The sequence below is a fragment of the Colletes latitarsis genome, chromosome 1 (assembly GCF_051014445.1).
Source record: "Colletes latitarsis isolate SP2378_abdomen chromosome 1, iyColLati1, whole genome shotgun sequence".
NCBI classification, from domain to species: domain Eukaryota; kingdom Metazoa; phylum Arthropoda; class Insecta; order Hymenoptera; family Colletidae; genus Colletes; species Colletes latitarsis.
This window is the reverse complement of record NC_135134.1, coordinates 38,024,066-38,049,796: the sequence shown is the minus strand read 5'-3', so window position 1 is coordinate 38,049,796 and position 25,731 is coordinate 38,024,066. Positions and strand designations below refer to the sequence as shown.

Genomic DNA, 25,731 nt, shown 5'->3' with positions numbered 1-25,731 from the left:
CTCGAAGTTAAAATAGAAAGCAAAATGGAAGTATGCTTTTTTTAAATTTTTTAAATAAGTTTAAAATTAACAACTGTTTTAATGTTTAAATCTGCCACTTTTATCATTTACGGAAATTTTCTTAGATTGTTAAAATTTATTTATGATAATGATGATGAAATTCTAGATTATTGTCCAAAGTTTAAACGTGTTAAGTTTACGTATGTTCGATTACATATTACATAAATTTAATCGTCATCGCATTAATATCACACTTTAAATTACAATTTTTTAATTCCTATAGTTTGTCAATCACATAACGTTTAAACTATTTCAAGAGGTTGATCAAGTTAGTATTATAATTTAAATATTATCTAGAAAAAAATATTTATTTAACTTTAAAACACAAAATTACTTAAACAACGGTGGCAAAGCAAGAAGAAACTATCTCTACCATTTTAGGTATAAATAATAAACCTAACCTTGAAAAGTATAGTAAAATTCTACATTCCTCTAAAAGATATTACTATTTTAAAGTAAGGAAACATGAATATTGAGTTAAATTTAAGACAATTTATGGAAAGCTAACTTATGCATATATGTACTAAACATGAAATTTAACTATTTTTTACTTATCCATTACGTATTTTCCATTTTATTTATTTTTTTTTCAAAATAAATGAATCGTTTGGATAATTATAATTTATTAATTTAAGAAAATATAAATATTAATTTTGCACATATTAACATTGACTATCCTGTTAGAGAATTATTTAATAAGCCGTAAACCACTCGCATCGGAAAATACTTCCGGATTGTATTAATATAAAATTTGAAATTTTACTTGCAATATATTACTACTAAGAATTGAAAAGGTTCTAAAACCAACTATTTCGTAACCAGAATCGATATAACTGGTTTCAATCCCTGGTCATTGCTCCCTAATATGCTTGTCAATTCAAATTTACAAATTTTTGTAATAAGTACATCTATTCTCTAAACATGTGTATCTAAAATAATAATCTTTGCAATTATTTAACTTTATGTACATTTTATTAAAACAAGATGTGTCTCTAGCATGGCTGCAATTAATTTTAAGACACTTAATGATGACGATGTCAATGAATTTTTCAATTCTTTTGATACTGTACTTACCGATTGTGATGGTAAGTCTTATTCGATAAATGTATTTCTCTGTAATAATAAAATGTAAAGTAATAATAATTGTACATTTTAGGTGTACTTTGGATAGATATGAGACCCATGAAAAATGCTACACAAGTTATAAGCACCTTTATTGAGCTTGGTAAAAAAGTTTTTTACGTAACTAACAACAGTACAAAATCTAGAGAAGAGTTTGTAGAAAAATGTAAAACATTAAATTTCGAAGCTACTAAGGATAATATTTTGTGTACTGCAAATTTGTCTGCCTGTTATTTACAAGATTTGGGTTTTAATAAGAAAGTTTATATTATAGGATCGAAAGGCAAGAATTATATTTTTGTTGTATCATTATAACATTGTACAACCAGCAATGAATATTATATTTCAATGTATAATAAGTATTGTAATTATGATAATTTGTATTACAGCTATTGCAAAAGAATTGACAGAAGTTGGTATTTCACATACTGGTGTAGGACCAGATCCTATTATTGAGAACGTTCCATATAGAGCTTTTAAAAAAGATCCTGAAGTAGGTGCAGTTATAGTCGGTTTCGACGAGCACTTTAATTACCCCAAGATGGTAAAGGCAGCCTCATATTTAAACGATCCTAATGTACATTTCATTGGAACAAATACAGATGAAAGATTCCCTGCTGCTAACAATGTTATTATACCTGGTACTTATAATGTACAATACTTCTCGGTTCTGCGCACATTTAATTAAAATTCTGATAAACTAATCTCTTATTATAGGTACTGGAAGTTTGGTGCGATGCATAGAAAGTTGTGCAGAAAGGAAAGCTGTAATAATGGGCAAACCAGAATCTTATATAGCAGATTTATTGAAAAAAAAATATAATGTAAATCCTAAACGTACATTAATGATTGGAGATCGGCATAATACAGATATACTACTTGGAACTCGTTGTGGCTTTAAAACATTATTAGTCTTAACAGGAGTTAGTAAATTACATCATATCACTAAGTGGAAACGTTCAAAGTGTCCAGAAGAAAAAGAATACATTCCTGATTATTATATCAATACAATTGGAGATCTATTACCGTATTTAGAAAAGTTTAAGTGCAAAACTATAACGTCTAGTACTTAAAAGTAACTTAATTTCATAGTATGATTAAAATAATATTACTAGAAATAATTATTCAATTCCTTATTAAAAACAATACTTAATTTATTATACGGGTATTAATTATATACTGTGATCACATTTATTTATGTCGAAAATACACGTGACAAAATATGAAATAGTGTATGTTAATATATATATATATATATATATGTATAATTCTGGTTGACGACAGATTGTTTTGTTTAACCTTCTTCCTCGTACAAAATTGTTTTTTTGTTTGATTTCATCAAGTGTTATATGTTGAATCTGTTTTTAAATAAATTAACAAAATTATGTTTTACATCAAATACGTTTCAGTAGCAATTAGTAAATAATTTAAATCTGAAATAAAGGTTATCATAAGTAATAAAAAGTGTGACTTCGTTCCCACAGTGGTACTAATGTAGTTTAATAGTCATCAATTGTATTTATTGGTATTTATGAATGGAAGAGGAACAATTTATACGTCCCGTTACGCAATAGGCAAACAAGGTCGTGTTGCAAATATGTATGTGCGTCAGTACGTGGCTGTCTGCCAAGAGTATAACTCATACTTTGTATAAGATCTTTACAGTTGTGCAGTAGTTTATTGATGAAGTGTGTATTTTGCGTGTAGAATAGAAGATAGTTTTATATTGATTTGAAAAATTGTGCCTGTAATTAATTAGAAAATGGCAACAAAAAACATAACGTCATTATCTAAAGAGGAATTCAAAAATTTCATAGATTCAATTGATGTCATTCTGTCAGATTGTGATGGTGAGTAATTATTTTGTGTCAAATAATTTTTCTAATATAGATGAAAAATAATGAAGATTACGCTATATTATTCTTAATGCGGTACCTTCAAAATTCATTGTATTTAGTAAGTCAAGAATAAAAGTTAACTGAAAACAATTCTATATACATGTACAATGTTATAAGTGGTGTTTTAATCTCAGTAAACCTTAGGCGTGTTATGGAGAGAAACAGAGGTAATACAGAACTCACCTGAAACAGTAAATAAATTTAAACAGCTGGGTAAAAAATTCTTTTATATAACAAATAATAACACAAAAACTAGATCCGAATTCGTAGAAAAATGTAAAGGACTTAAATATGATGCAGCAATGGTGAGTAAAATTCATGTGTTTAGTTTTGCAATTAAAAAGGATATTTATTATATAAAATACTTTATAATTATGGTTTAGGAAGAAATAGTGTGCACATCATTTTTAGCTGCAGTGTATCTCAAAGAAAAGAAATTTGATAAAAAGGCTTACGTGGTCGGTAGTATAGGTATTACTAAAGAGTTAGATAAGGAGGGTATCAAACATTGTGGTATTGGAGTGAGTTTCTTACAGTATAATTGGTTATCTGCTTTTAATGTAGATCGACTATGTAATGAATTCATTGTTTTATTACAGCCTGATGTTATGGATGGTGATGAAGTAGAAATGGTACAAAATTTTAAGCCAGATCCGGAAGTTGGGGCAGTTATTGTTGGTTTTGATAAATATTTTTCTTTGCCTAAGCTTGTGAAAGCAGCTACTTATTTGCAAAATCCAAATGTTCACTTTATAGGCACAAATTGTGATACAGAAAGACCTTCACCAAATAATAATAAATTTCCAGGTTGAAATACATTCATTTAAATTGATTTGATATAAAATTCAAATGTAGCTTTGTATAGAACTTAGAGAATTATATTTGCATGTATTTTATGCAGGAACTGGCTGTTTTATAAAGACTATAGAAGCAGCATCAGATAGAACAGCAATAATGCTTGGAAAACCAGAGCCTTTCTTGAGTCAATATATAATCAAGAAATATGGTTTGAATCCTGCAAGAACACTCATGATTGGTGATAAGTAACTATCACATACTATAATGATTATTTATAATAGTGAGTCATTCGGTAAAAACGTAATTATCTTGTTTCAGTCGGAACACCGATATTCTTCTTGGAAAACGTTGTGGATTTAAAACACTTCTTGTATTAACAGGCATTACATCACAAAACGATATAGATGCCATGAATTCATCTAATGCGGATTCTAAAAATTCAATAATTCCGGATTATTATGTAGATCAGTTAGGTGATGTGCTAAAAATGATTGAAAAATCTTAATGATGTTTGATGCAAAATCAAAAGTTTCAGCACAATTCGATAATATTTAGATAAATCTTACGCATTAATCTATTCAAATATGAGACATATAATGGTTCTGTCGTTCTTTGTTTCTATTTTTTAATTAGTTATATTTACAAAAACATCTTTTGTTCGACAATTTCATATAATTATTTAAAATTATTTCTGCTTAAATAGAAATTACTTAGACGTATGTACTGAACTTGATGCAAAAATTATTTCATTTTTATGACAATATTATACAACAAATGTGTTCCTATTATCTAAAATAGAATTATTGATAGTTAACGAAACATTAATACAGTATTTATTAGTTAAGAGCTCCGCTTGACTTACAAGATAAGAATTCAGTACTCTACTTGCGAAGGCAAAAGCAAGATAGAATGAGAGCAAGTCAGAGAGTTCGAACGGCCCACAGGGGGTCATTCGCATGCCAAACGCGTTAAAAAAGACATATTACGACCGAAATATTATACGTATTTATCTCTTTTCTCGCACAATTCCATTAATATAATTGCTCTTGTTATATGTTTTCATTATCTTTATGTGTTGTAAAATATAGCACTTTTAATTCACTTGGAGCTTTAACATTTTCTACAATAACTATTCTAGACGACAGTACAGTATTATGGAAAAATCAGGTATATATTTTACCCTTTATAAATAATTTACAAATTATTATACGATACAATATTTCTACATTTTAGTGTGTGTGTATATATATACAATGTATATGTATATACTGTACTAGAGCAACGATTTGTCTTTGTAACTTCTCCAGTAACAGTCAATTTGTAAATTTTTTTTGTTAATGAGGATATTAGTCTGAAATTACTTTTTTCAGTGCTTGGCATGCAATTGCCTCACTATGCAACAGAACGAGACAAAATGACGGTGCTTCGTCTGTCTCACATTGTTTCTTGCTTGCTTTCAATCTCTCTAATTTGATCCTATTACATCACGCTTTTACTTTTGGCAAGTAAGTAGCAAGAAATGATACGCTTGAAATCGTGTTCTTTATATGTTAACAGCTCGCGTTGGTCCCGAGCCAAATAAAGTACTGTATTTTAGTTTTTCTTACTAAACACAACGTGATATAGTACAAACATATAAAAAGATTTCTAATGTTATTTTTCTGGTTTTTAATTTCTATTTTTGTAATGGTATTTAAAAACAGAAAATTTGCCAAAGAATAACAGTATATATACATTTACGGTTATCGTTCAAATTATCATTTTATCGATAATTTGTACGCTTAAGTGTTACAGTGATACGATAATTGCATGCATTGTATGTATAGTGAATGATCAATTGTGTAAATTATGGTATAAATTTGCGTACAATTTAGTACTGTGAAGTATTATTTATGTAATTGTTTTCATACGTATCTGTATATTATGATGAAAAAATGCGATTTTGTTTTGTTTGAATAAATAGAATATTTCTTAATTAGTAAATTGAATAATATTAAATGTTTCTTGTCCTTGAAATAAATTAAAATCTCGGAAATAACGAATATTGCGATAAAGTTTGTTTACATTATCGCTCTGACGAAGCAATAAATTCGACAAAATCAGCGGTGTACAAGTTTTCGATTATATTTTAACCAATTAATAAATTGAATTACACAATTTATTTAATCATTTAAACAACCAAAAAAGAGTCAGTATGTTAACATAATTGGGTTTTACGTAGAAACCGATGCATGATCAGTAAAAAGACAAATCTTTTAAAAGATTAAAACTATTTTCTGATCATAAAAGACAATGCATTTGCATTGTATGAAAAACACTGTCGCAAACAAACTGTACGTTAGTGCAGAATTTTAATTCTTTTGCTGTTTAGTTTGTACGACGTACGAATGAGACAAACTATTCAATCAAGTGGAAATATACAGAGTGTTCGACCACCCCTAGGAAAAATTTTAATAGGAGATTCTAGGAGCCAAAATAAGACGAAAATCAAGAATACCAATTAGTTGATTGAGGCTTTGTTAAAAAGTTATTAACGTTTAAAGTTCCGCCTGTAGAACGGCAATCTGCGAACAGCTGCGTGCGTGTGATAGTGGTTCCCATTCAGTATGAGAAACTCTACTTACCGACGTATCGACAGTCTTACAGTTTTGTGAGTGAAAACCACTATCACGCGTACACAGCTGTTTGCAGATTGCCGTTCTACAGGCGGAACTTTAAACGTTAATAACTTTTTAACGAAGCCTCGATCAACAAATTGGTATTCTTGATTTTCGTCTTATTTTGGCTCCTAAAATCTCCCATTAAAATTTTTCCCAGGGGTGGTCGAACACCCCGTATATAATATTTTTATAGACTGTTTGTAACAAATACAATTAATATTAATGATAAATAAGTAGTCGTTTTTTGAATCATTGTTCCTGATTTTATTTAACAGCGGCAGAGTTTATTTATAATAGCATCGACTTTATCGATTGAAAGATTTTCTACAGTTTGAATGTATATTACAATGGATTGGCCATTAAGTGTTTTATTAACTATATTTATATTGCAATTATATAAATTATTGTAACCGTTATTACATTAATATTTTCACTGCAGTAGTTAAATGAATATTACGTAAATTATAAACTTTATGCCACATAGTTTTGAGCGTTCTAATACAATGATAGTTATCTAATCAATTTCAAGTTTCTTGAAACTTCCTTCAACTCCAAAGAGATCGGTTGCTGTTTTCCCTTTACCAGATCTCAATGACTCGTTAACACGTTTTGTTCGTTCTTCTTCTAGGAACCAATCGCGATTATCTTCGAGCATTTTGATACCATATGCGTGCAGTTCTAAGGTTGGTCCGGCTTTTCCACCAATTTCGTTTGGCAGTGCATCCACAGGAATGAATTTTGCCAAAGTCTCCAAACTTGTGTGCGTATGAAACTGAATATTATACAAATATATGTAATCGTATTCATTTTACAATGCAATTTATCCATTATTAATTTTTACCAGCTAGATTTGTTACCCAGCAAACTATACGACGGAGGGAGCATATCAGTATGGATTTATATACATAAAAATAAGAAATGGAAACAAGAATATTCACAGTACGTAATAATATGTATTATGATACTATACGTTACCATATCCAATAATTCTTTCTTCATGAATGGTTTCATCATGCTAAGTATCACGTCCATCACCGGTGTAATGTTCATGAAGTGAAATCCTTTTAGGCGAACTGGCAGTCCTTCTTGCAAAAAGTAAAGGTACTTCTTCAACCCCATAGGACTCAATCGAGCAGCATGGCCGAAGACGACATCCTTTATGTCGAACAGTATTACGTGCCCCGGCATTGTACCTTCCTTGCATAGCCATAAATCTACGATCATGCTCAAATATTTCATTGCATCGTTGTAGACGTAATTTGAGGGATCGCGATCGATCAATGTCCCATAGAGAATTGCGTAACCGTCGTCTGTTTTCTTATCCAAAACCTGGATGGTTCTACGGCATATTTCGAAATCACAAAAATTAGGTAAATAGTTGCATGTTGAGACAGACTTATTGATTATCGGTATCTTAATCATAAAATTGTTAGGTGGATACAAAAGTTTTGGTCTATTTATCGTTAAATGGTACACGAGTTATATCGGTATCGTGAAACATCTTGCATGTAGCCGTCAATTAAAGTAATATATAACGAGGATAATTGTCGTCGTGAGAACGAGAAATAATGACTGTATAAAAGAAGAGAACAACAATCGCATTTTCTTCTATTATATACATCGCTATAAGCTTTTGGTACTAAAGTTCAATTCTTAGTACATTCGATGTTAAGTATCAAATACGATATGCGAATTTATTTTATTAAATAAAATGAAAAATAATATCTTTGTTTCCTTCGAGAACTTGTGGACCACAGTTTGAGAAACACAGTTCCAGAACATACGTTCCTCTGTAAGAGTCATCTCAATTAGCGATGAAACAGCAATTTCTCAAATAGCAATTAGACGCTTCGATTGTATACAGCTCACGTCAGAATTTCGAAGCGAAGTTACATTATTTAACAATTATCGTTGTCGAAGAAAAACATAAACAGTATGTAAAGTATGAATATAAAATAGAATTTTTTACAGACATTCACCTATTAAATTACATAATTACATAAAGTATTGCTTATCTTTTTTTCTGTTTTTACATTATGTTTCAATTCATGAGGAGTTGCGGGTAGAAAGGACGAACTCAACAAAAACGCGTTCTGAACATTTTTATTTTACTCGAATGTAATTATTTATATTTTTGATGAGTTCACCCCTATGAAAAATGTTAAAACGCAACGCGTCATATTTATTGAAAAGTTTAACTTGACCTACTTCAGAAAAATACATATTGCAATGATTTCAGATGAATAATAAATAATAAGTAATACATTTCTAAAATAAGTTTCGCTTGTAAATACTCACACTGTTTGAAAGGCTTTCCTCAAATCTTTCTGTTGTAAGGGATCTCTGTTCGAAAAAAATTCGGGTACGTGTGACTTTACGGTATAATACGTTTCGATAGTTGCTTTTGTGGGTTCCATTCGATAATAGTTACTATGGAAAAATAACGCCAACTCGGCGTCCGATATTTTCGGTAAATGAGGCTGTTTCTTGTACCAATCCCTCAATGCTTCTATATCTTCTTCTTTTAAGTCCGGATTCTTCTTCAATTCTTCTTCATATGTCACTGGCTTTATTGTAGGCATCTTGACTTTCTTAAAACATTATATACAGATTTTAGTTTAATTTTCACAAATTTAGAACTCGCGTTGAATTTCGTGAAAACGTACATACTACTATAATTATTACAGAATGGTAATTCGAATCGCTATACTTTTATTATGTACTTGTTTTACAGATAATTGAATAACGTTTCTTAAATAATTGTTTCAAAACCTGTCGCAATTTATGTAATATATTAATATTAATAATGTTATACATTTTAAATACAGTCGTAATGTTTCATTTTTTTTTTGTTTGTTTTTGAATAAATTTATTAAATTGATATTTTTACCTTTATACTTTTCTAAACCTTTCGATTGAAACTAAAACGAAATATATATAAAAATTACAGCACTTCTATACCGGAGGAATATGATTTCGAGATGTTCGAGCCAACAGCTTGAATATGACTGAGCTCTACGTACATTTAAGCACATCGAGCTCTTCAAATGCGAAAGAATGAGTTAATACCATACAATCGCATGTAGCGTGACAGCGGAGATCATCAGACATGCCGTGTCAAATTGCATATTTAAAACTGACATGAAAATCGTTGTATGATAATAAAGAAAATGTTGCAATAACAAATATATTTTCCTATGGTTGTGAGTAAAATTACGTATGCAAGGCGTATTCTAGAAACTAGGACAAACTGTAAGCACTTTTCTAAGCAAATGTACAAAAGATTCGTAAATGAAAATATCTAATTTTTCGTGCGAAACCACCTTTGGACTTGTTTTTTAAAAATTAAACTATGTATTTGTTTAACATTAATCGATTCTTTTCGCCATTTTGCTTATAAAAGTGCTAATGCATAACTATTGAAAACGAAATATTTTATATTTGCATTCGATAGTTAAATTAGCATCTTGAAATTGTGTTCATCATTCTAGATCACGTAACATCGATGGCCATGAAACACATCAGGTAATCGATGTGATTTGTAAATAACTTTATTAGGTTTATGATATGTTTGCGTCTTGGGTGCACTTGTTTTCCAGTATTTTCGATACGAGTGGCTTCACAACTTAAAAAAATTATTATAGTAATCAACAATTTTAATCTCGCTGCGAAGTGTATACTTTTTAATATTTGTCTTTTTAAGTTTTCTTTCCTCTTTTCAGAAACACAACCTTGCGTTTTTATTAATTTAATGAAAGACGGAGATGCAATTATTCTTTTACTCTCATAAAAGATAATGTTATTAGTTTCTAAACATTTATTCCTACGACATAGTCTGCTAGCAGTCTCTACGGGGTTGTTTAGACTTGGTCATCTTTACTAGCCCGTAACTCTTGAAATCGTAACGGAGTGGTTGTCCATACTCAGCCATACTGAGTGACCACTGAGATCACTGAGTAAAATGTTAAAAAGATCATGCATCAAATTGTAAAAGGATTTTAATCTTCGACTTCGTGATGGTTGGGTCATTGATTAATTCGATGGTCAACAGTGGTTAATTTATGGTCATTGATGGTCAGCAATGGTTAGCTTATGGTCATTGATGGTCAACAATAACATTCACTAACCAAAATAGTTCTTCTGCAAACCAAACAGTCTTAATTGTTAACTTTAATTTTGCAACTCCCCACCCTTCCATTATCTTAGAAAGGGGTATAAGCAAGGCTACTGCTGACGAATTCTTTAGTATCCCTGGGATGTCCATGGGGATCAGGTCTCGCGAATTCGGGGGTTTACCTCTGGCCATTAATGAATCGCTAACTATTGCTGACCATTGATGGTCACCAATAACTGCTGCTGACCACCAATGACATTTGATGACTACTCATAACTATTTGTTACAAGGAGTAAGTCCATTTCACTTATTCGTATTATTAGCACAAAATTTACCAGTTTATTTTATTTGATTGTTTGATGTCGATTCAACTTTGTTTGTCTGTCCAATTTTATTTGGTTATTGCGAATGTTTTTTTTCTCTATTTCTACTTCTGCATTATTTTTCGAATTGATACGATTCTTCTGATATGTATAATATTGGTTTAAAATGATAATGAAATATTGTGTTGGTTCATGTACCGTGTTTTTATACTATTTCATGAATTTTAATGATACTGATTAGAGTATGATTCTTATTTCTACGTTTTTGCTCAAATTCTCGTAACATTTTGCTAACATACTTAGTTCAATCGATTGGTATTTTCATGTTGACGTTATGTGTGAAATTGTTTTGATGTTGTTACTAGATATATAATAATAGAATTTGATCCAATGAGAAATTTCTCGTTTCATAGAATTTATTGATTCATCAGCTAGGTACATCAGCATCATCATCTGTCGATTAATTAAAATTTTCACTTTGTAGTTATTTCTGAAATTCTTGTGAAGTTTTAACTGAGTGTACTGCTAATAGAATAAGACTTATAATAACATATATCATTTAATTTATTAGCATTTTTATTTTTTTATCGTGTGTCAATTTTCTACGTTTCTTTAGTTAGGTTTAACATCGAGAAAATAATTGTATTCTGTGTATGAAATTTCTCAATTTCGTAGCTTGTCTATCTTATAGATTCCCACCTAGTCCACTACATTATTTGAATTGCATGGTGTTTATTAAATTTTCTTTCATATTAATATAAATATCTAGTTTCTAAGAATGTAAAGGAGAGATAGATGAAACTTGGATTCCATTCATTTCTCTTTGGGTCTCCAGTCGCAGCAACCTCCTCGTGGTGAGACCTGGTAATCGATGTTACCCGCGACGAAAGTATTCTAAATACTTTCCTCCCGAGTAAGGTCGAGCTAATGGCTGCGAATTTAAAATAGTTTCATTAAATATCGGATAAAATTGTCAATAAACTCTGTGCATCGTGGAAGAAAATAAAGGCTTTTCTACGTTTGCTAACTTTATCAATTTCAGTAGTTCAATTGACTACTGGTTCTTTTATCATGTCATACATAAGTGGTGGAGCAGTTTGGAGCATGATAATAATCAGTATTCGATCTTTTCTTTTAATAAAAACGCAAAGATCGAACTCGCTGTATGCAAAACCAAGAATCCTTCAGATTAAAAGTTTTTCATAACTGTTTTCAACCTCTGTTTCAACACATCCAATATGGCGGAGCCACGTGGCTGACCAGCATACACAATTACCTCACTTACTTTCAAATTAATAATATGTTTTAACCACAGCTTTCGATTCTGGGTCCATAATCTGTTGGTTTTAATATTAGTAGGCGTAGAAAAGTGATTTTTCGCAGTTTAAAGTCTGGTTTCGAGAGACCGGAAGTCCAAGAGTAAACACGATGCGTCTGAAACACTACGCACTCGATAAACTTAACGTCCGCAAATATATGCTTTTATTGTACTATTCGTATACAATAAATACAAATTTTTTGTAAGATCTGCTAGATGAAACAAAAGTCACTTAACGTATAGGAAATAATTTTAACAAATTATGAACCATTATTCGTTCTCCATAAATTTTTTCTTTGAGCGAGTAAAATTTAAAAATATATTAATTTTAATCTATTTCGAGTTTCTTAAAAGTCCCTTCGACACCGAAAAGTTCATTCGCAGTCTTGCTTTTACCGATACGTAAAGATTCGTCCACCGCGGCCAATTTTTCTTCTTCGATGAACCAATCTCGTTTACTATCGATTTCCTTTATTTGATCGCTGTGTATTTTCGATATCGGTCCCGCCTTTCCGCCGACCTCATTCGGGAGCACGTCGAGGGAAATGAACTCTTCCAACGTTTTTAACGATGAATGTAAATGTATCTGAAATTAACATAAATGAAAAGAATTATAAACGTATGTCATTAAGTACAAATTTTCCTGTAGGTTACTGATTTTCTTTACTGTATTGCAAGGTAATTGCAAATAAACAAATATTTAAAGAAACTATTTTCAATTCTTTAATTGGAAATTAATTGTAATAATTTTATACTATATATATAATTTAATTTAATATATTCATCAATAAACGAATATATAAACAAATAATCAAATAATATCTACAAAATTTCAATATCATGATGATAATTCAAAATGAAAATGATGAATTTTAGAAAAATGATTAATTGATATTCGTAATAAACATGTTATTAAAAAAATAATTCCAATAATAACATGAATTCCATGGAATCCAATTAATAAATAAAAAATTGATCCAAAAATTCTATCATTAATACAAAATTTAGCTTCATTATATTCTAAATATTGTATTATTGAAAAATAAATTCCTAAAATAATTGCAATTAATAATCTAAATTTACTATATTTTAATTAGTATTCAATAACTTTTTTCAATGTTTAAATTTTATACATATAAACTAAGTACTTGAATGTATTTCAGTGAATGTTTGCAGAGTTTGTTATTAATTAAAAATTCTAGGGTTAAGTAAGTATTTATATATTTGTTTTGAACCTCAAGTACGTAATCTGCTTCCCAAAACATTACGTGCCACTATTTCGAGAAAATATTAACGTTGTTGCTCCACAGACCGGAAAATTATCATTTCACACAAAGTCTAACATGAAACAATTATTGTTCACGTAACACTACGTTTCACGTTGAACATTAAAAGAACATAGTATCCGTACATTAAACATAATAATGACCTTGATTTTTTTAGAGTAAAAGTATTATTATTTTTAATTTTTCATATTGCAGTTTCTAGCTGACTCAGGAAACTGATCAACTTTTGTCTGAAACACTTTTTTTGTCAGACTATTAGAAGTGTCGCACAAAAAGAAATTGAACTTCTTACGTGTATAGAATAAAAATTAAATTAATTTCGACGCGTTTCGACAAATTTGAATAGCTTGTATCGTGGATCTAATTAATGTATTTCTCACCATGTTCCACAATTCGCTCTTCATGAAAGGTTTCGCCATGTTCATCACCAAGTCCATCACCGGCGGAGTATTGATGAAATGTATCCCTTTCAAACGAACAGGTATCGCTTCCTGAACGTACATCACTAGCTTCTTCATACCCATAGGGCTTATTCGACCCACGTGACCCAATGACACGTTCGCCGAATCACCGATAAAAATGTATCCATCGCAGGTACCAGTCTTCAGGCCCACCAAATCGGACACCATGAAGAACGACTTGGTGACGTCTTCGAAGGAATAGTGAGTCGGATCGGAGTCTACCAATTTTCCGAAAAGTATCTTATGACCTTGTTTCGATAACTCTGGTAGCCCAGTGATGACTCTGCATAAGGGGACCAAAAGCTAATTAATTTAAAACTCAATATTTATTTTTCTAGGAGAAACTCTAGATAATTCTAAACATTCAACATGGAGTAGAGCGTGTTGCACGTTGGATGAACAGAGTTGGACGTATCGTTGCAAATTGACACCCAAGAATAAAATCCTTACAGTTAATTTGGAGTCAAGATGGGCCCCATCCTCGGAGATAAGGGAAGCCTTTGAGAGGGCTGATAATTCTAGGTCATGGCAGATTGGTGAAACCAGAGGGTAGATAACTGTTTAAGGAGGTCTTCGAACCGCTGAGTGACAAGTAGACTGTGAATCTTTATGCAAATTCATGTTTTTTATTAATAAAATTAATGAAATGGAAGTTTTATAGAGGGTTCTCTCAACCCCTAAATATAACAAATCGTATCTTACTTTAATTATTTCTTATAGTTTTGTATATCAAAATTAAAATTTCTCGTAAATACATAAACATCCGCAGTCTAGTGATAAGTGAAAGCTTGTAAACTCAAAGCTAGAAACCTGTTCAATCGTATTAGCGTAGGAGGAAGTTCGGTCATCTGGCTCCGTCAGGTGCACAAACTCATAATGAGGAGCAATTGAATTGGTATTACGTTCAATTGTCCAGGTCTTGTTCTTGTTTGAGTTGCTGATAAATTACAGACTCAACCAGACAGGAAAGACCCAAAAAAGTCCTTACTTCCAACAGAATTTGGAGTCAAGTACTCTTCCTATTTCCAACCATCGTAAGATATCCAAATAACATAAATATACGACGATGCGTATTTGTGTGGGAATGAATGGACGAATGAACGATTCTTTAAACATTTTTAGATTAACCGTGATCAAATCTGTCTTAAGTAACTGTGCGAGTAATGAGCGAGCTAGGATGCGAATAATAAGTGTTTCATTAATTATAAGTCAGGACTACACAACTAGCCACAGGCTATTGCGTTTATTCCATACGCTTCGTTCATAGCGTTATAGCTAATCGTAGAATCTGTAGTGGGGATATCTTTTAAGCGAATCAGTTTGTAACTACTCGATAACATTAAGCAAATAAACAATCGTATTTATAATTAGGAGAACTTACGCGACATTGAAAGCCTGACGCAGTTCTTTCGAACCCAAAGGGTCCCTCATCGAGAAAAACTCCGGAACGTGAGATCTAATAGTGAAGAAGTTTTCCGCCGTGTTCTTCGCCGCTTCCATGCTGTAATAATTACTGTGCAAAAACAATATCAGGTGCAGATCCGAGACCTTGGGCAGGTGTTGTTGTTTATCGCACCACTCCCTCAGCATTTCTATATCCGACATCTTTATTTCCGGATTCTTCTTCAGTTCCTCCTCCAACGAGAACGGATAGGGCAGAGACAGCATCTTCTTGGTAGCCATGGCTCTTAGAATCACGCTGCAAACAATAGACACGAAATAAAGGATCGCGTCTTGATAGAATCGATTTTTTGTTTACTAGTATCAGTGTTCGTGACGATCCACCGGGAGTCCTTGAATCGTTAGACTTTTAACTAGTCATCATTGAACCGCGACCGACACGCACTCTGAACAATGTCCGTTCACCTGATGCGGAAATTCAGTTGTCCACGCAACGTTCGATTCCTCCGGCGGCTGACAGGACAATCCCGTTTTTCCTGGCGATCGGCCTAGACTCTCGGCGAAGACTGACGTCTTGATTTTAATTCATATCACAAATTAATCGCTACCTGAACCGGTGTGCGTGAAGTTACGGAAGCAAAGCTGACCCGTTCCAACGTTTCCATTAAGTCGCGTGTACGCTAGTTACGCGGTTAGCAACCGTTTCTTGCAAATGCTAACTGTATCCCACTCGTTCTCACTGCTTCCTGCTCATTCTAACTACATACAGCGTCGAGCAAAAGTATCGGTACTAGTAGAGCCTTTACAATCGGGTGTAAATTGAAAACAAAAGACCGATAGTTTATTAAGTTTTAGATACCGTTGGTTCGGTGTTGATCAACGCGTTGCAACGCGTCAACTTAGTGCAAGAAGAGGAGAGAGTATTGCTACTGCAAGGGAAGGTGTTGCTGAGAATCTAAATTTGTCAATCCTGACGATGCTTTCAAAGATTATCTTTAAACTTTTACGTAAAAACTTAGGTCTTGATTCAGTTAGCTCTAATTGGACTCTAACGTAGATTGAAACTAATCCTAATTTTATCAAACAAATCATCTTTATTCAGTAAGCAAAATTGTCAGAGGAGATGTTAAGCCTTGGACAATAGTCGAGAGACCTTTGATATACAATTGTCGTCTGGCAGCCAAGACCTTGCGCCTCGACGCCATTACAGTTTCTCTGTTGAACCATAGTGACATTAGAACCATTGATAATTATGGTATATTTATTCATACCAAAAAAATTAAAACGATAGAAACTTGAAGAAATGTATAATGTAATGGAAGCAAATATTTATCCGTTCTCGTTGTAGAAAACTGCGATTTTGCAAGAATCCAATTTTTATTAGGAATTACGAATGGGTCATTTTACCCATTTCAGTTGTTCTAGTGTTAAGTCTCTTGTTTATTCCAACAAACCACAAACCATTTTCATTATTAGTGAGATGAAGCCTGACTTATATGCTAGTCATCGAAAATTCGATTTATCGTATTCAGTCTACCAAATTAACCAAACGCAATTGTGGCGGTCATTTAATGACGATAAAACAATAAGCACCAGATTATTTTTTGTAATAATTCATTTTATTTCGATTCAAAGTTAGAATATTTCACAATGATTAAATAAAAATTGTTCTCTTCGGTCGATCGAATATCCACTGTTCAAATAGAAGTTTGTTGGTTTTTTCTGTACAGGTTAAGTGAACCGCTAGTTGTCGATATAACCTCACGTCTGTTCGCGTTAATTAATTTTCACGGGGGAACATCGGAAATTATGAAAGCATCCGCCGGCATGGAAGAAGTATTCACCGACACGAAAGAATCGCGACGCTTTCTAATTTAATCATTTTCTGATCTAATTCCTCCCGTTGGTTCCATTTTAGAAACGTGTACGTTTCTGCCGCCTGGCCGCCCATGAAATGTTTCGGAAGGCGGCGCACTATACAATATAGTACTTTACAATACTATGTGAAATAATGTGAACACTGGTTATTGCATTAGAAAAATACTTTATTCGTCATAAAAGCAGTTTTATGAAAAAATGCAATATGGTACGTTAACTTTCTAATAAGGAATATATTCTTTGGCATCAATGAATTTTTCTACCCTTCTCGGCATGGCATCAATTAAATTCTGACAATTTTTTAACATTTGCTAATCGAGGAATCAAACCTAGTTTGCTGCTTCTGTTATTTTTTCCTTATTGGTTTAATCCATTTTAAAAACTCTGGCCTTACATGCATTCCTCAAATTCAAATCGAACAAATTTCCAGGCCAAACCAAATAACTTAGTTTTTTCTCTCGAAAATACCGCTGCATAAACTTCGATGCGTGTAATATATTTTTAGAATTTTTGTTTGCTCCAATTCATAGACAAAAGCTAGTAGTACGTTTTATAAAAAGCGCAATATTATTTCGCCCCAAATTTGCTAATTGAATTAATTAATAAGGCTTATCTGGCAGACCTTACCATAGTTATAACATTAATTATTTGATAGTTAATTGCACATAACGTTCACATTCCACACTACTCACTTTGTCTCTTTTTTGCAAAACTGTAATTCCTTTCTCATTTAATAGCGAGCTTCGATAGTATCCTTATTAATATTAACGATACTGTAACGAAGACTACATAACATATATTAACAATACATGCTACAGGAAGAATTAAACATTCACACGGCTTAAATATCAGATATGATTTCAAAATTATTTGTGCCAGATTTATAGTTAAATTTAAAAATTGTATTACTAATGTAACACGTTCATTTCATAATCATTTTATGAATACAAAAATAGGATATAGGCGTAATAAGAGTACAACGTGATTCATCAATTTTATTTTTTTTTTTATTCATTCCACTTAGAACCAAATACATTTATACTAATTGACTTAGTACAATCTTTGAGGTGGTCCCATGGAAGATTTGATGTGAAGCGAACGCACGTTCTGCCAATGTTTCTTTAGCAATGAAACCAAGAAGTTAATTGAAAGGTGTACATTTTGTACCAATTCATCCGGAGACATTTCCACGTGTCCTACAGCTACTGATAGACACAATACCTGGGAACAAATGCATTAAATTACGATTTTTATAATACTTTGTTTAATATTAACTATATGTTATATTAAACATTTAATTGTTTTTTTGCTGCAAATATTCGCGCACAAACATACTTATTAAAAGTAGCGACTGACGCCCATCACGAGAATTCGCGCCAATAGAGTTGACTGTTTATATAAGTTACATTGATATATAATTGCTAACAATTTTTACAACTACAAAGCATACCTTTTTCATTTGGAACTTGATTGTAGCTTTCACTTCATCAATTTTTCCAACCATTGATTCCTGATGCGACAAAAGACCAGGGAATTTACCAGCCTTGTTAAGACCAGGACCAAGAATACGTGGAATCTGTTTGATTAAAGATTCACTGGCCAAGAAAGCATCATACTTCTTAGCTAAAAAAAAAGAAAAGATTGGTTAACGTTTGATTTATAACATCAAAACGCGAGGTTAAGAATAAGTTAAAAACATGTCTCAACACGGATTGAGGTGTGAAGCAATGAAACACAACACCCTCACCAAGTGAAGAATTTAATCTTCTTCCATTCGACAACCACAGCTATAAGGATATTTAAGTAACAATGGTGCTTTTTTGGAAGACAAAATACCGCATTTATAAAATTACGATTTTCTAATTACCTAGTTTCTTAACAAGCTTTTTGTTCTTGTTCAATTTCTTCAATGCTTCAGCATCCATATATGGAATATTATTAGCTTTAGCTTCGTCACAATGTTGCTGATCACCCAGAACACAAACTTGCATTTTTGGTCTTGGTATATTCTTCAGTCTTTAATAAAGATAATTTAGATAATTATTTACAATCGCAGTGTCTTTAATAATATTATATTTTTATATCTTTTATAAAATTTAGCCTCGATTTAGACATTATAAAACAATATATAAAATACTATATTTGTCAATTGATTTTTAAAGAGTTGCAAATACAATCATCGAAGTCAATGTTCTCAGCAATATAACAGATGATCCACATAAATCATTCAGATAATACATGCAATAAATTGTACCATCACAGAACATAGGTTTCAATAATTGAATCAATTTAATTTTCACCACATTATATATTAACTTACCAGCAGGATCATAAGTCATGATCCTGTAATAAAAATAATGGTAATAAAACCTCCCCAATTTATTTAAGACCCTGGGTGAAGGTCCGCTTAGGTAAAACCCAGCTTCCTGACTTTACATGAGACAATCTTTCCGGGTATTAGCGAAAAAAAGAACTTTACTAATAAACGTTAAATGCCGAAAAGAATCCTCAATGTCAGGTAGAAACATACTTGACGGTGCCTGAGAAACGTTTGTCTTTTTGTGGATCATAATTCTTCAAACCAATTTGGAGTTCCACAGTTTCTAAGAATTTCCTTTTTTTATCTTGCGAGTTTTGAATCACAGAGTTCACACACTCATAGAGTGTTTCACGCGATACTTTGGACCTGTTGGATAAAATCATTTTCCTAAGTGAAGTTACAATTATAATATTTCAAGATAAAGACAAATATAAAATGATAGAAATTGCTAGAAAATCGCATTATGTAATTTTATAAACAATTTTGCAAAATATTACGAACACGCGTACGGATACATACAAGATTGTAGCAAAATGTATGGCACCATGAGGTACGAAAATTAAACTACTATAATATTCGAAATCATTTTTATTTGATAAAAATATGAATAACTACAATCGAATCATATATTAAGAGAAACATTTTCAACAAAAACGAACAACTAAATCGCCAGATTGTTAAAATATGGATAGATTAAATACTCACGTCATTTTAACTGGTAGAACACGAACACCGGACTAGAACAACCGACCGATAGCCCGACTAAAACCGGAAAGAAACGTTATGCGGAGTGCGGAGTGTGGCAAGAAGCAGAGCTTACGTTTGTACAAGGAATTTATCGGTGTAGATAGGAACACGTACGGTTATTTTAAAATCTTGTATTGTAGTTCTTTTAATTGACACATGTGGCGCACCAGTAATATGCAGGCTGAATCGTAATGTACGACCTTTGGTATAGATTTAGGAAGAATTAAATAAAAAGATTTTTTAACAGAAAATAAGTAAAATTTATTAAAATGAAAAATCACTCTTAACCAGTACCAAGTACGCTGTAGCAACTTTCAATAGCAAATATTTTTTGAAGATGTGATCCAAACAGAAAAATTAATTACTACAGAACATACAATTGAAATGTGAAGTTTTATTGAAATTCATTCAGTTATTAGACACAATCATGTTAATAGCATACAAAATTTATTTTTTTTTTAATAGTCACAATATAATCAAGTGTCTTCGTCAATGCACTCAATTATGCCAAATCGGGCCACACTGGTCCGAAGTGCATTCGTGTTCACTTCGGACAGCTTCGGAAAATAGAGAAAGAGGGTGAGTATCATTTTGTCTTTCTTCATTTTCCGAAACTTTACGGAGCTTACCGATGCAACGAGCCCGGAGAGCCCAGTCTATCACTGACATACCTGTCAGTAGGGTGAAGGGGTAGCCGGTAATCGTGACAGATGGCCATAATTTCACCTTAGAATTAGTGCGAATTATCGTCTATAATTGTACAGATAGTTAATATAAATTTATAGAATTATATTATTTTGCGATATATATCAAACTCAGTAAGATGTCGGGCGAAACTAATATTTTCGATGATAACGAAATGCAGTTGCCTCAAGATCTTGGTGACGATGTTGTCCAAGAAGTTCTGAAGACTGGTACAGATTTGCGTCAATATTCCAGGCAAATCGAGAAAGAACTGAAGGAAGTAGAAAATAAGTCTATTCAAGATTATATTAAAGAAAGCGAAAATATAGCGAGTCTTCATAATCAAATTGCTGCGTGTGATAACATATTGGAGGTTAGAATTCATATTCTATCGATCTGTAATTAATTTCATTAACAGTGTAAATATTAGTAACAAGATAGAATTTTGTACTTATTTATGCATGCGTATTGTAAGTTCTGTATCGAATCAAAAGGAAGTATCATGAACGAGGAGAATGTTGACAACATTTAGTAGTTCTTGCTTATTTGTAGGTCTTATATTCTAAAAAATATAGAATAATGCTGTTTTTTGAAGAGATTTGAATGTTCCTTTATTCTTAAAAGAGAATTTAGAAATATATTCCTTTGCAGAAAATGGAGTTAATGTTGATGAACTTTCAATTAGATTTAGGGAGTATAAGCTCAGAAATACTTTATCTCCAGCGTAAGTCGGTAGCAATGAGTCAACAGCTGTCTAATAGACAGATAATTAGAGGTCCTCTTAGCCAATTTATTGAAGATATGACGGTGTCTGAAGCTTTGATCGCGTAAGAATTAGTTTCAAAAAAGCACTATCATATTGTGGCTAAAATTTATGAAAAATCCAATCTTTCCAGGGGAATTATGGATTGTCCTGTAACAGAAAAAGAATTCTTGACACAGCTACAAACGCTAAATCACAAAATAAATTTCGTAAAAGAACAGACTTTCAAAGAAGCAAAATCGTGTTTAGACGTGAAAGATATATTAGAAAAGTTGAAAGTGAAGGCAATGGCGAAAATCAGGACATATCTTTTAGAACAGATTTATAAGTTCAGAAAGCCAATGACGAATTATCAAGTGCCTCAGAATAATATGTTGAAATACAAATTTTTCTTCGAATTCATTTTAGCGAACGAACGTAATGTCGCGGAAGAAATATGCGGAGAATATGTTAGCACAATGAGTAAAATATATTATTCTTATTTTAAATCGTATTCATCAAGACTAATGAAATTGCAGGTAATAAAATTAAAAAAATCGTAAGTGTAGAATACAAATGAACTTTAAGTTTATTAGAATTTCGTTAAATTCTATAGTTTGAGGAAGGTGCTACCAAAGATGATCTGATGGGAGTGGAAGATAACATAGGAAGAGGTATTTTCCATAAAACTACATTAAAAAACAGGGGTACTGTATTTTCTATTGGCAATAGAGGTGATATTTTAGCCTCTCAGCTGGAAGCGCCTATTATTGTACCTCATACTGCATCTAAAACAAGAGTAGGCAGACCAATTATTATAAAAATAAAACACTATAGTAATGATTCTTAAGATGGATTTGGCATGTTCATCTTTCGTACAGTGGAGGCAAATTTCGACATTAGCAGATATTTATATACAGCGATATCCTTGAGCCTCAAAGCCACCTTTACCTTTTGCCGACAACCGTAGTCGACAACCGAAAAAAAGAACAGCAAGTGAGAACGAATGAAAAAAAGTATTGTCTTCTACACAAATCATCGCCGGCGCTTGTATCGTTTTTTAAATGTCGTCTTTCACGTTTCACTTAAACTTACGAATCATGTCTGGGGTTCATTTTAAGAATCATTACTGTATATTGTAAAATTGATAAGTTTTTGTGATTTTATTATAATTCTTTTACAGTATAAAAATTTGATCATATATTTTACTTTTATATTATTAGTATGGAAACTTAATCATGTATCTTGATTCCATAGTATCATTATGAAGCCTTGTTCAGAAGCGAACAATATGCCCTTGTAGATAATGCTTGTCGAGAATATCTGTTTTTAACCGAATTTTTTAAAGTACGCGGTGTGCAAGCAATGGATATTTTTAATCAGGTAAATTACGCTTTTGCACGAAGATGAGTAAGAATGATTGCCATAAATATGTGTGTCATGTGCAGGTAATGGGAAAGACATTAAATTTGATGGTGAAAAACTTGCAATCTTTTGTGGACGATTGTTACGATACAATTGCTTTATTTCTTTGTTTACATTTGGTAATGCGTTATCAATTAACGTGTCATAAAAGAGCAGTACCGGCTTTAGATAAATATTGGGATAATATGACGTCAGTAATTTGGCCTAGGTATATATTAATAATGGTATTACTTATAATTTCATTCAGTAATTCAATGTATTATTTGACATTTGCATATTCCAGATTTGAATGCGTTTTTCAAATGAACATTCAAAGTATAAAGGACTGTGATCCGTTGAAACTCAATAAAGAAAGCGGTCCGCATTATGTAAGTTCGGAATAACAAACTTGAAGAAAACGAAACGAAAATATTTATTCGAAAACGAAAATATTTATTTATAGATTACGCGAAGGTATGCTGAATTTAGCGCCGCGATGATTAGCGTGGTCGAAGGGTTTCCTTGTGAAGGTGCAATACAGTTATTAGCAGAGTTACGGGAAGCTGTTCAGTGCTTTCTGTTAAGAATGGCAACTATATTTCCTAACAGAATCGAGCAATTAGTTTTCCTCATTAATAATTACGATTTAGTTCTCGGTGTATTAATGGTGAGATATTAATTTGGAAAATAAAAATTAATTACTGGTTATAACGATGCAAATTGTTTTTTTAGGAAAGAACGCGAGATAATTCGAAGGAAGCGGAAAGTTTCCGGGATCAATTAAACGCACGTTCTGCAGAATATGTCGAGGAAGTTTTAAATCCGTATTTTGGTGGTATAATACAGTTAGTCAAAGAATCAGAGGTGTTAATCGAAAAAGGGCAAACGGATGATTTAAAGAGGCAAGAGGGAAAAGCGTTAGCTCTCGTACAATCGTTCACGAATAATTGGAAACGAGCATTAGAAGAAATTAATCGCGAAGTGTTGAACTCGTTCCCTAGTCTGGTTCTCGGAACGGCGTTGGTGCAACGTGCAATGACACAACTGGTGCAATATTACCACAGATTTCACAATACCTTACCGCTAAATGCGCGAACACAATTGACAAATATTCATCACATAAAAGTGGAAATCAAGAAATACAATGCAAACAATATTCTGAATGTTGTTAGTCCAAAATAAATTGTAAATATTCAACTACGAATAGAAATATGATTTTATTTGAAAACTTATATTTAAAAAATACTTAAAGACAATTTTATTGAAAATACAGTCGTTTAATACGTCCGTTTTTTCCGTACTAATTGTGTCGTTAAGATTTTTAATAGTAAAGGAAGTCTAATTAAAAGTTATTGTCAATAACAATAACGAACAGTATTCCTTGTTTCTTGTTGCGTGATATTAATTTAAAAAAAAACTTATAATTCCAAACGATTTATTTTTTAGGAAAGTACTTTGATGTGCTTTGTTTATCTTATTAGCAAAATAATATTCTAAAAATAATAATTTACGAAAATTGTACTGTACATTTATTTATAAAATAATACACTCCAATAATATTAATCATGGTATTGCATTATCATTCTATACAAAAATGAATTTTTCGCATCCGCAAGGCTGAAAGCACACGAGCGAGCAATATACACTACGTTCTATAAATTACAGTCGGGACGAAGAAATAATGGACTATGTAAGAATACAATTTATTAAAGTATTTAATTAATTGATGCGGAAGTTCCAGTATTAAGAGTTTCCAGTTTTTGTCATATTTCTGTCATATTTTTTATTAGTAATGTTATGATTTACAACACTCTTAAATATATCGTTTTATGTGAAAAACTGAAGATCAAACAAATGTTTATCGATCAGTTTTCAACATTATACATTATATTTTTAAGATAAGTGTTGGAAGATTTCTCAAGTCAATTCTTTCTTGGACCAGACTGTACTACTTTTATGCGCACACCTTATAAAAAAGGTCCCATTATCTCTTTTTCATGTAATTTTTGCAACATCTATGGCAAATCTTGTTTGTTTATTAGTTGTTAAACCTGTGATAGTCGCAGATGTTTATTTTACAGAGTAATTTTTCAAAAACTGTTTTCAATGCATAAGTTTTTGATTTTTGATTTTTATAACGAATATATTAAAAACAAAAATTTAATTTGGATATTGTATTACAAATTCGTATTTATAAAATACTTAGATATTATAAAGCAATAACTTATTACGTTTAACGATTCAATGATTTAGTACCATTCTTCCACGAGAAGAAGACAACGTGTTTACAATCTCCACTCCTGTTGCAGTCTGCTGACTCACAGATACTGGTCGAAAACGGTGACGAAGATCGGTGACAGCCAATCAGCGGATTGCAGCAAGAGTGGGGATATAAATACGCTGTGTCTTCTTCTCGTGGAAGGACGATATTTAATTTATATACACGAAAATAGTGTTTCTTTTCAAGTAATTTAAAATTTGTGGTAGATATATGCAAAACTCAAACCTAAAAGTT

General features: G+C 31.8%; 4 protein-coding genes across 8 annotated transcripts; 2 read left to right on the top strand and 2 right to left on the bottom strand.

Annotated features, from left to right (window-relative positions):
* The first annotated feature begins 160 nt into the window (after window positions 1-160).
* On the top strand, window positions 161-5,876 carry LOC143343994 (glycerol-3-phosphate phosphatase). 5 transcript variants are annotated; one of them, XM_076769526.1, is made up of 7 exons: window positions 2,575-2,770; window positions 2,814-3,032; window positions 3,225-3,385; window positions 3,464-3,601; window positions 3,680-3,887; window positions 3,982-4,123; window positions 4,197-5,876. In XM_076769526.1, exons 2-7 carry the CDS (start codon window positions 2,945-2,947, stop codon window positions 4,381-4,383), a joined length of 924 nt encoding a protein of 307 aa, XP_076625641.1. In that variant the 5' UTR covers window positions 2,575-2,770; window positions 2,814-2,944; the 3' UTR covers window positions 4,384-5,876. The 5 variants fall into 5 exon arrangements, 2 of the variants coding, with proteins under 2 accessions (XP_076625641.1, XP_076625649.1); XR_013080039.1 differs by lacking the exons at window positions 3,464-3,601; window positions 3,680-3,887; window positions 3,982-4,123; window positions 4,197-5,876 and adding exons at window positions 161-328; window positions 1,057-1,145; window positions 1,217-1,465; window positions 1,572-1,823 and having other exon boundaries at window positions 1,900-3,032; window positions 3,215-3,386; XR_013080040.1 differs by lacking the exons at window positions 3,464-3,601; window positions 3,680-3,887; window positions 3,982-4,123; window positions 4,197-5,876 and adding exons at window positions 161-441; window positions 1,057-1,145; window positions 1,217-1,465; window positions 1,572-1,823 and having other exon boundaries at window positions 1,900-3,032; window positions 3,215-3,386.
* Window positions 5,877-6,843: 967 nt separating this feature from the next.
* LOC143343150 (uncharacterized) lies at window positions 6,844-16,134 on the bottom strand. The gene is made up of 7 exons (XM_076767730.1): window positions 15,907-16,134; window positions 15,422-15,739; window positions 13,960-14,323; window positions 12,628-12,879; window positions 8,837-9,129; window positions 7,514-7,877; window positions 6,844-7,310 (listed from the first exon to the last, which is right to left on the bottom strand). Exons 2-7 carry the CDS (start codon window positions 15,721-15,723, stop codon window positions 7,053-7,055), a joined length of 1,833 nt encoding a protein of 610 aa, XP_076623845.1. The 5' UTR covers window positions 15,724-15,739; window positions 15,907-16,134; the 3' UTR covers window positions 6,844-7,052.
* Window positions 16,135-18,304: 2,170 nt separating this feature from the next.
* Window positions 18,305-20,452, bottom strand: Rpl10ab (ribosomal protein L10Ab). Its single transcript, XM_076782778.1, has 5 exons — window positions 20,345-20,452; window positions 19,850-20,005; window positions 19,187-19,335; window positions 18,770-18,942; window positions 18,305-18,540 (listed from the first exon to the last, which is right to left on the bottom strand). Exons 1-5 carry the CDS (start codon window positions 20,347-20,349, stop codon window positions 18,370-18,372), a joined length of 654 nt encoding a protein of 217 aa, XP_076638893.1. The 5' UTR covers window positions 20,350-20,452; the 3' UTR covers window positions 18,305-18,369.
* Window positions 20,453-21,040: 588 nt separating this feature from the next.
* Vps52 (vacuolar protein sorting 52) lies at window positions 21,041-25,694 on the top strand. The gene is made up of 9 exons (XM_076769288.1): window positions 21,041-21,443; window positions 21,722-21,897; window positions 21,967-22,351; window positions 22,429-22,611; window positions 23,070-23,195; window positions 23,261-23,445; window positions 23,521-23,605; window positions 23,680-23,883; window positions 23,949-25,694. Exons 1-9 carry the CDS (start codon window positions 21,210-21,212, stop codon window positions 24,396-24,398), a joined length of 2,028 nt encoding a protein of 675 aa, XP_076625403.1. The 5' UTR covers window positions 21,041-21,209; the 3' UTR covers window positions 24,399-25,694.
* Window positions 25,695-25,731: the final 37 nt, after the last annotated feature.

Bases quoted from the DNA above. Each gene is read 5' to 3' on its own strand.
- LOC143343994 (XM_076769526.1), top strand. From the start codon at position 2,945: ATGGCAACAAAAAACATAACGTCATTATCTAAAGAGGAATTCAAAAAT. The intron at 3,033-3,224 runs GTGAGTAATTAT...AGTAAACCTTAG, and splicing joins CATTCTGTCAGATTGTGATG to GCGTGTTATGGAGAGAAACA. The intron at 3,386-3,463 runs GTGAGTAAAATT...ATTATGGTTTAG, and splicing joins TTAAATATGATGCAGCAATG to GAAGAAATAGTGTGCACATC.
- Rpl10ab (XM_076782778.1), bottom strand. The intron at 19,336-19,849 runs GTATGTTTCTAC...TCTTTATTAAAG, and splicing joins CGTTTCTCAGGCACCGTCAA to ACTGAAGAATATACCAAGAC. The intron at 18,541-18,769 runs GTATGCTTTGTA...ATTTGTTCCCAG, and splicing joins TCAAGTTCCAAATGAAAAAG to GTATTGTGTCTATCAGTAGC.
- Vps52 (XM_076769288.1), top strand. From the start codon at position 21,210: ATGTCGGGCGAAACTAATATTTTCGATGATAACGAAATGCAGTTGCCT. The intron at 21,898-21,966 runs GTAAGAATTAGT...CAATCTTTCCAG, and splicing joins GTGTCTGAAGCTTTGATCGC to GGGAATTATGGATTGTCCTG. The intron at 23,196-23,260 runs GTAAATTACGCT...TGTCATGTGCAG, and splicing joins CAATGGATATTTTTAATCAG to GTAATGGGAAAGACATTAAA.
- LOC143343150 (XM_076767730.1), bottom strand. From the start codon at position 15,723: ATGGCTACCAAGAAGATGCTGTCTCTGCCCTATCCGTTCTCGTTGGAG. The intron at 9,130-12,627 runs GATTAAAATTAA...TAATGTTTTAAG, and splicing joins CTTTTAAGAAACTCGAAATA to AAAGTCAAGATGCCTACAAT. The intron at 7,878-8,836 runs GTGAGTATTTAC...AATATGCCGTAG, and splicing joins AGGAAAGCCTTTCAAACAGT to AACCATCCAGGTTTTGGATA.